The sequence below is a fragment of the Bison bison genome, unplaced genomic scaffold (genome assembly GCF_000754665.1).
Source record: "Bison bison bison isolate TAMUID 2011002044 unplaced genomic scaffold, Bison_UMD1.0 scf7180017864233, whole genome shotgun sequence".
NCBI classification, from domain to species: Eukaryota; Metazoa; Chordata; class Mammalia; order Artiodactyla; family Bovidae; genus Bison; species Bison bison.
The window spans coordinates 5939141-5949101 of NW_011494805.1; the positions used below are offsets into that span (position 1 = coordinate 5939141).

At 41.0% G+C, this 9961-nt stretch overlaps 1 protein-coding gene across 2 annotated transcripts in view; it reads left to right on the top strand.

Annotated features, from left to right (window-relative positions):
- WWP1 (WW domain containing E3 ubiquitin protein ligase 1) overlaps nucleotides 1-9961 on the top strand; it is a 114852-nt gene that overhangs the window by 67095 nt on the left and 37796 nt on the right. For both annotated transcript variants that reach the window (XM_010846230.1, XM_010846231.1), the window contains exons 9-13: nucleotides 2131-2226; nucleotides 3589-3763; nucleotides 5496-5550; nucleotides 5633-5717; nucleotides 5848-5976. In XM_010846230.1, the coding sequence (XP_010844532.1) occupies nucleotides 2131-2226; nucleotides 3589-3763; nucleotides 5496-5550; nucleotides 5633-5717; nucleotides 5848-5976 (540 nt within the window). The remainder of the gene's footprint in view (nucleotides 1-2130; nucleotides 2227-3588; nucleotides 3764-5495; nucleotides 5551-5632; nucleotides 5718-5847; nucleotides 5977-9961) is intronic.

The window sequence follows — 9961 nt, forward strand, 5'->3', positions numbered from 1 at the left end:
TAGCAGCAGCAGCAGTGTTTTCCACTTCGGGGATGCTCTAGCCTCTAACCAGTTCTGTTCTGGCCCATTGCTGCTGCAGGACACACGGGCTCAGCTCTAGCTGGCTGTCACTGAGTCCCCGGCCAGGCCCGAGGCAAGCCCCTTACCCTTGTACCGCCTTCTCCCCCGCCAGCACCTTCTCTCCTCCCTGCTGCCCGACATTAGCTCTGGTCACCCCACACGCACGGGGGCTCCTTCTCGGCAATGGTACTGCCCCAGAAGGTAAACTCTCACTCTGGGAGTGACAGTTTAGCAAGTTACCTCCCTGTGAACCAGCTTCTGGGGGAGGAGGAGAAGCACCCTGAGACCCTGGTCACTGGGGCGGGTGGTGGAATTGACCAGGCTTCTCCCCCGTGGGCCAGGAGTTCTTTGTTGCAAGAATGTTGTCAGCATAGCACAGCTGGGAACATGGCACATCCACAGCCTGGGTGACCTACCTCAGGAAGACACGGTGGGGCATGACAGGAGTTTTTGCTCTTACTATGTTAGTACCTACATAATAGTCCTGATTTTGCCTTTTGGCCCACAAAGTCTAAAATATTTACTGTCGAGTACTTCACAGAAAAAGGCTGCCTTCGCTTGATCTAATGAATGGAATGTAGAAAATTACAAAGATAATATCCAAAAGGGGGTCTGGTCTTCATATGATGTGTGTAGCAAGCAATTTAGTTTGAGTAAGATAAATTCTCTTTGGAGGAAAACCCTGAAATCTGGAAGCGATATGGAAAAATTAATTGGAAAAAGTAAGAACTAGTGGCCAGAATTATAGTTGGAACCTAAGTGCTTACTGAATATTGAATATTAAATTAGAAATATTTCCAGCTAACTTAGGATCAAATTAGAAATGGCTTCATAGCCCATTTTATGGATGGTGCACTCGGTTATGTACATTACACTCCTCTTACATTACACTCCTTGCAATTCAGGAGACCAGGTCTGGAAGATCCCCTGGAGAAGGAAATGGCAACCAGTCCAGGACACTTTCCCAGGGATGGAGAAGCCTGGCAGGCCATAGTCCCTGGGGTCGGAAAGATTTGGCCATGACTGAACAACTTTAAGTTTCACTTTTCTCTAATTAAAAAGAAGTCAGATTAAGTTGAATCCTCGTGTTTGAGAAAGGAAAATATTTCCCATTTATTCTACTTTCAGCTGAGAACAAGAATGTTAAACTCAGAAATAGGAAGTTTTTGTTTTTAACGTTTGAAGTTTTTTCTTCTGTGCCATTCCAAGGAGAGAGTGGAGAGGAGAGATCAAGGAGTGTAGAGGAGAGAACGAGGGTGGGGAGAGGAAGAGGTGGAGTGTGTCTGAGACGGAACAGAGAAAGACAAATGAGGATGTCCTTAAACTCAGAGGCGCACCAAAGACAAAAGAGGGGTAGCTATACACAGAAAGAAGACCCTGTATGCAGATGGAAGAAGGAATGTTCATGGAACTGTCTCACTACATACTTTAATGCAGTTTCTGCTAAAATCTTTTAGATGTGTATTTTTTTCAGTTGCCAAAAACAGATATTACTTAATTGACATTTTGTCCTTTGGGCATGATATTAGGGTGACAGTTCCTCAGCTCTTGATTAAATTTCTGTTTGTGATGATTTGGAATTCCATGAATTAGTCACTTTAAAAAACTTTGGGTGTTATTCTGTCTTCCTCTGCTAAATGTACTTACTGAGTTTCCAGTGTGTGCTGTGTGGTAAGTCGCTTCAGTCATGTTCGATTCTGTGCGACCCAGTGGACTGTAAGCCACCAGGCTCCCCTGTCCCTGGGATTCTCCGTGCAAGGATACTGGAGTGGGTTGCTGTGCCCTTCCCCAGGGAATCTTCCCCACCCAGGGATTGAACCCACATCTCTTACGTCTCCTGCATTGGCAGGTGGGTTCCTTAGCACTAGCGCCCCCTGGGAAGCTGGGAAATTTCTAGTACTGCTAATGAAAAGGGAATAATTAAGCATTTACAAAGCTCAAAAGAAACAACTTCATTTTGTGTGTATACATGACTCTTTAAAACGTACCTGTAATTTTTTGGCTTATAAAAAGGAATCGTTCTTCAGATAGTCTTTAGCTTGTTCTTTTATTTCTGTATTTTTATTAAAGGTGGGAACAGAGAAAAGATCCTCATGGTAGAACCTACTACGTGGATCATAACACACGGACGACCACGTGGGAGAGGCCGCAGCCTCTGCCTCCAGGGTAAGGTAGCGTCTTCTCCAGCTTCAGCTGTGTTTCATACATGGAATTGTAAAAGCTCAGTTAATGCAATATAAAATGGTTCTTTCCTACTACATGTTACGTTTCCTTGATTTGCTTTTATGAATAGTAAATGTTCAGTAGATGAGATTTGTTACCCTGTGTCTCATTTACAGTTAGTCTGAAGGGCTTCCTCAAGAGATTAAGAGATGTCGAACACTGGCGTGAGTTTACTGAGCGGAGTTGCAGACTTCTGATCCAGTGTCAGTCCTTGCTATTTTTTTAAGGAATGAGAGTCATATTTAGGGCAATTTGTGTGTATGTTTCCTCATAGACAGGGATCTAAAGTATGCTGTTGCATGATATTTACATAAGAGATCCTAGTGTTCAAAATTATTATCTAAAAGATCATTACAAGTAAAATTGTATTAATTATGGCTGAAGTTAATAGAGCATTTTAAATGAAGAGGCATTCCTATTACATACTAAATAAAGCTTGTGCTGTTAGGCTGTTATTCACTAACAGTCCTTCCAGATGCAGCTCGGAGCTCGCCAATATAAACATTCAAAGTCCAGAAAATTAAAGGCAACAAGTGTGTTATCTCGTGAAATTGGTTGCTGAAAGGATATCGAAAGCCTATGAATTAATAATACAGATTGACTGGAGGTGAACGGAACCCTGGAGGGTAGGGGTTCAGGAGGACAGGGCGTCTTCTAGCTGGTGGAAAAGGGTATTCCGTTGGCTGAGAGAGGATTGAAACAAAGGCATGACGGGATGAGACGTCTGACACATTTGGGGCCCACCAGGAGTTGATTTGGCCCCTCGGATGGGTCCCTTGAAAGAAAGGGAAGTGAGGGTGAGGTGGTGACTGGGTTCATTGTTTTGCCATGCCAGCAAACGGTGATAGGCAGAATGGCATGGCTCCATCTGCACTTTGGTTCAGCAGAAGTGTAGCCGCAAAAGGTGGATTAAAAAGCTGTACAAGTTGAGTTAAAACCCTTCACATGGACAGGGATGATAGAGGCAGATTGCTTGGTATACAGTTAGCACTCAGTAAATATTTATCAAAGAAAGAGGGAGAGTAGTCACATGGATAGTGTTCAGTCTATGACCTCTTTTTTAGACAGTCCTTAGAAATCATGTATGGGAAGAATGGGAAGGTAATTTAGCTAAATAGATAGCAAGTTACATGTCTGTAATTTTTCTGAAGAATATCAATATTTACATTCTTTTGAACTCATCATCTCTTGGACTTGATTTTTAAATTATTTAGGTAACATGTTGCTTAACTACTTTCCAGTTTCTTATATAAAGAGATGGTTGTTTATTGTCATTTTCACTGCTGCTCTGTTTATCTTTGCTAGTTGGGAAAGAAGAGTTGATGACCGGGGCAGAGTGTATTACGTGGACCATAACACCAGGACAACCACCTGGCAGCGGCCCACCATGGAGTCGGTGCGGAACTTTGAGCAGTGGCAGTCCCAGCGGAGCCAGCTGCAGGGAGCTATGCAGCAGTTCAACCAGCGATACCTCTACTCGGTAATTAGGAAGTTACAGGCGTTAACGCATCTTTTTCTTCCAGACGTCTTCCCTGTTCTCCCTTAGTGACTTTTCTTAAATGTTATAGATTGTAAGATCATTTTTAGTTGATCTTTAATAACTAATTCACATTTCTGATATGCATAAGCACTTTAAGTTTTTTTTAATCCTAGTTTACATAGCTATACACTCATGCTTTTGTCCTTATTAAGAGGTAGTCTCATAAATGCAGTTTCTTAATAATATAATTTGTCTTGGTCAGTTCCCAATCTTCTACTTTCGGTTATAATCATTTTGTTTGCTTTAAACAAACCTGGTTGCCTCCTGACTTTACTTAAGGCCAGTCTGGCCATATCCCAGCTATCCTGGTTCCATCCCAGCTTTGTAGAGATGCTGTCATCTGTTTTGGCCCACTAAATATGTATTCCTGGGATCGGAGATAGTTTTGTCCAAAAAAATTTAATGCTGTCTGAAAATTTGATCAATTGGTGATTTACTGCCATAAGCAAGCATCCACGGGAGTGTGGAGGATGGGGGGAGGATTTCTGTCTAAATAGATTTGATCTCAAGAAGTAGAACGTATAAATCTCAAGTACTGGGCATCTCTAGGTAGTGTTTCAGGGCAGCTTGAAACCCCAAAATGTGGAAAGAAATTAGGAAAGATACACAAAGAAAACAGCTCTTCAGAATCCTGCCTTGGGCAGGCTCATTCAGCTCTGCGTTTTTGGGAGGTTAAGTAGCAAGGTTTGGTTGCTCTCATTTGCAGGTTGGTCCACTCTCCTGGTTGTCTGATCATCAGAGAGTGGGCCGGCCCAGCCTGCTCAGTATCTCGTGTGGTCAGTTCTTGGTTCCTGAGTAGCTTGTGCAGAAATCTGTGGGGATGTTCCACCGTTTAGCTGTATGTACTAAACAGATTGTGTGTGTGCATTTGTTTTGGTTGGACTTTGCTGTATCTGTGGAAAACCTTGGGGAAACAGGGCAGAATTAGGTAATAGTGTGCATCAGAAGTGTGCTCTTCTGCAGAAACAGAATATCCTAAGGTTGAGATTTAGTTGTCTAAATGATATTGAGTACAATTTATAGTATCTGTTATGAAGTTATAAAATATTTATCAAGATGTATATATTGTATCATTAAGAAATGATTTTTCCGGTAATAAGTTTTTGTCTTTCTTTAAAAACTGATGGTAAGAATGTTTATTTTCTTTGAATATATTTCTGAGTTGTCATAATATGTGAGCATTAATATGTTTTTATGTATGTTTGAATATATAAAATATACTAATACAAAGGTAAAAGTTTATTTTTACAAAGATAATTCTGGAGTTTAATATTATTGTGTTAGTAGACATTTGTTTTAAAGAGAACTGTGGTAATTATTCTGTTTTTCAGCAAATAATGTTACCTCATTTAAACACTACAATTTTCTATATGTTATTCTCTCATGTCATTTCACTCTTATGGACTGTTACAGAAGGGCTAAGAGATTAAAGTGCTAATGTTGATACATTATTTGTAAATCATTGTAGAAAAACTAATAATTTATCACTTATTTAACTCCTCTTAACTCATGACAATTTTAGAATTCTGTGCCTTGAAATTACTATATTCACATTTCTTTATCATATTTTTTAGAAAATGACTATTAAATGTGATTCAGCCAAGTGCTTAGTTTATGCTTTTATATTAAAAATCTGTTCTTTTAACTTCTCCTAATCCTTTTCTCCATTCAGGCTTCAATGTTAGCGGCAGAAAATGACCCATACGGGCCTTTGCCACCAGGCTGGGGTAAGCTAATGTGTTGTTGATAAAAATATTGAAATGTATATATAGCAAATAGTTATTAAATGCCATGCTCACTCTTTTTTAGAAAAAAGAGTGGATTCAACAGACAGAGTTTACTTCGTGAATCATAACACAAAAACAACCCAGTGGGAAGACCCCAGAACTCAAGGGTATGTATATCCTGGAGCCTTACTTAAGTGGGCTTACGTGTCGGGAGACAGAATCAAGTGAACCTCAACTCAGACGTTTTTAGCACCTTGAAAATGTTCACCTTGTGTCTCTGTGACTTTTATCTTTTAGTTTGCAGAATGAAGAACCCCTGCCAGAAGGTTGGGAAATTAGGTATACCCGGGAAGGTGTGCGGTACTTTGTTGATCATAATACAAGAACAACAACATTCAAAGATCCTCGCAATGGGAAGTCATCTGTGTAAGTGAAGTTCTGAGATGCTGTTTAATGAGAACATAAAGTTTGACTTCTAATTTAGCCTCAAGCAAATTTTACATTATGTATCGAGAAAATCTACGCAAGTAATAATCTAATATACCTGTTTTGCTCTACTGTATATGTTATAGAGTGGATTTGTGGCATATAATTCCTTAAGAAGAACAATAGTAAATATTTATCTAGTGATTACTATGTGCCAAGGATTCTTCTAAGCACTTAATTTATATAAAGCACTAATTTATATAAGCTTTTATCTTCTAACAGTTCCTTGAGGTTGATACCCTTACTTTCCAAGTGTGGAAACTGAGGCCTAGGGAGCATAACTGACTTATGCAAAGTCATACAGCAAGTGATGAGAGTGGTTTCAGACCAAGGCAGTCTGTCCACGGAATGTGTGCTCTTAACAGGCACATCCTGCCTCTGCAACATCAAGGACTGAGACATTTAACACGGTTTTCCTGGTAAAAATAGCTTAATTAAGTATTTGAAAGGTCTCTCCTTCATCCTTATTCTTAGATGTGATGTCTTTACATTACTAAGAAAATGGAAGCAGCCATTAAAGTTATTCACGAATTCCTACTGTTACATCTCTCTACCAGTCAGCATCTGTCTTCCCTCTTCATCCTGAAGTTAAATTGTCGTTATTCCTATCAAAGGCCAGTCCCTCTGCTGGTGCTCCAGATCTTTCCCCTGTCTTCCGATTAGCTACTCCAACAGTAATTTTCATACCATCCATCTTTCTCTGCTGTATCATTCCCATCAGGTGTTACTTCTCTGAGATTAGAAATGGACAAATGGAAAGCCATGACTCATCACCTTATGAGTCCATTTAATGGAGAATTCATTTTTATTGCTACCTCTACAAGAAAACTCGGAGAAGGCAATGGCACCCCACTCCAGTACTCTTGTCTGGAAAATCCCATGGATGGAGGAGCCTGGTAGGTCGCAGTCCATGGAGTCGCTAAGAGTCGGACACGACTGAGCGACTTCACTTTCACTTTTCACTTTCATGCACTGGAGAAGGAAATGGCAACCCACTCCAGTGTTCTTGCCTGGAGAATCCCAGGGACGGGGGAGCCTGGTGGGCTGCAGTCTATGGGGTCGCACAGAGTCGGACACGACTGAAGTGACTTAGCAGTAGCAGCACAAGAAAACTACCTGAACGACTTGCCTGTGTAATTGCTGTTTCTAGTTTCTCTCTCAAAGCAACAACAAGAAAGTTTCACTGACCCTGACTGACCTTACTAAGGGGACCAGTGTCCTCCACTTGGTTAGTCCCTAGGTTGGTTTACAACTCTGTCTAATTTGACACAGTCAGGAGTATTTGAAGGAAGTTTCTCTCTCCTGAGAAGTAGTACAGGGACTCTGCTTCCTGATTACCTTCTGCCTGTCTGGTCTTACTTCTTCCTCTTCCTTTTTGTGGGTGACGGGGGACCCTTCTTTCCTGTCAGCCTGTTAACATTGACCTACCCAAAGTGCCTCCTCAGATCTCTTCTCTCTGCTATCTATACTCATGCTCTTGGTGAATCTTACCCAGCTCACAAATGTTTTTCTCTAGCGTTTCACTTGTAATTTTGTTGCTACTTACTTGATAGCTATTCTTAACTTCTTCCTGATAACTACCATCAGTCAGACTTATTCTTCCTGGGATATTTCCCATCTCAATGGAAGGGACCTCCGCTCTTAGGTGTGTTTGAGCCAAAAATCTTGGAATTGTCCTTGACTACTCTCTCTCTCACGTCACATACATCATGAGTTCCAGTTACCTCAGCTTCGAATGTATTCAGGACCAGCTGTGTCTCACGTCCACTGCCGTCACTTTGGTCCAAGCTACCGTGGTCTCTCACCCGGAGTGCTTCTCTGAGTATCACTCTGCTTTCTACCTACACTTCGTGTAACACTGTCCCCCATACAAGACTTTTTACTTTTTTATTTTTTCTTTTAAGTAAGAAGTTACTCCACAAAACCCTTCCGTGGCTTCCATCTTAATCTGAATAAAAAAGCAGAGTACTTGACTGTGGCCTCTAAGCCCTTGGAGCATCTGACCCCTGTCATCTTGTCAGCCTCACGTCTGACATTTCTCCTCATTCACTCTGCCTCAGCTTCCCTAGCGACTTAGCTGTATCTCAGACATCTGAGGCTTCCTCGTCTGGGCTCTGATTTCCTCTGGTTGGCATACGCTTTTCCCCAATAGTACCTGTATGACTTACGCCCTCCATGTTTTCTGCTCAGACGCTGTTCTGTCTATGAATCCTACTCTGTTTATTCTGTTCACAGTTGAAAAATTCTTCTCCGCACTTCACTCCTTGTCCTTTTTTCATCTTTTTTTCCCTTTTTTAGGAGCGGGAATGGTGACACGTTTATGCTCTTCTAACACTAAATGTATAGTTTACTTTTTCATTGTCTCTTGTCTGTTCTCTTCACTAGTACATAGACCACACAGAAAGAGGTGTTGTTTTTCAGTTTGTTTTATCAGCCAGTAGTACTCTGTCTAGAACAGTACAGGGTACATACTGAGCATTTTGTAAATATTTGTAGAATGAATTCAGTTGAAGCTGACAGCAGAAGAGAACATTTTCCATCCATTCCAAAATGTTCCCTAGGAATGTAAAAGTTCTTCATGCCTGTCTCGTAGGCTGTCGCTCAGTGGGCAAAAGACCCAGGTGCTCTCAGTGTGAATAGAACTTCCCCTAAATGCCGCCCACCCTGCTTTTTCCCTCCCTGACCTACTGAGCTGGGTGACCTGGACATCACTTCCTAGGAGCTCAATTTTGCTTTGCTTACTCTCTCCAGCAGTATTTCTTTTGATTTCAGATTAACTTTAACATGTGATAGAATATCCTTTCCTGTCTCTTCTACTTAGAGCCTCTTGTCCTCCCCTCCTTGGATTTAAGGGTTAGCAAGTTTTTTTTTTAAATAGTCATAGACTTTCATATTTAACTAACTTTTTAATATAACATAACATTTAATATTTGCACTCTAATTCATGGTTAAAATCTAAAATGTGGTGGAAAGTATAACCCCAGAAAAAGCAATATATACCATCGGCAACAAGTCCTGGTGCCAATCCTGGTGTTATGACACAATTCAGCTTTATATTTTCTTTATATTATAGGTATTATGCCTATCGTCCCCTTCCCCATCTATATTCCTGCAAATTCAAGTGTTAGTTTATATTTTCTAATAAAAATGTAAATCTCATTATGTTAGTGAGAAGTAATCCTTTGAAACATATATTTTTTTCACCTGCAACACTGTATTAGAAGTGCTGGGTTATTTGAAAATCTATCCTTTTTTTTAATATCTTTTACATTTTTAAAAAATTTCATTTTATATTGGAGTATATTTAATTTATAATATTGTGTTAGTTTCAGGTATTTAGCAGAGTGATTTAGTTATACATATCCACTCCAATATTCTTGCCTGGGAAATTCCATGGACAGAGAAGCCTGGCGGGCTGCAGTCCCTGGGGCTGCAGAGTCGGACACGATTGACCACACATGCACGCATCAGGTCAGTGCAGTCACTCAGTCTTGTCTGACCCTTTGCGACCCCATGGACTGCGGCACGCCAGGCCCCCCGTCCATCACTAACTCCCGGAGTTTACTCAGACTTGTGTCCATTGAGTCGGTGATGCCATCCAACCATCTCATTTTCTGTCGTCTCCTCCTCCTGCCTTCAATCTTTCCCAGCATCAGGGTTTTTTCAAATGAGTCAGTTCTTCGGATCGGGTGGCCAAAGTATTGGAGTTTCAGTTTCAATATTAGTCCTTCCAGTGAATATTCAGGACTGATTTCCTTTAGGATGGACTGGTTGGATCTCCTTGCAGTCCAAGGGACTCTCAAGAGTCTTCTCCAACACCACAATTCATAAGCATCAATTCTTTGGCGCTCAGCTTTCTTTATGGTCCAACTCTCACATCCATAGATGACTACTGGAAAAACCGTTGCCTTGACTAGATGGACCT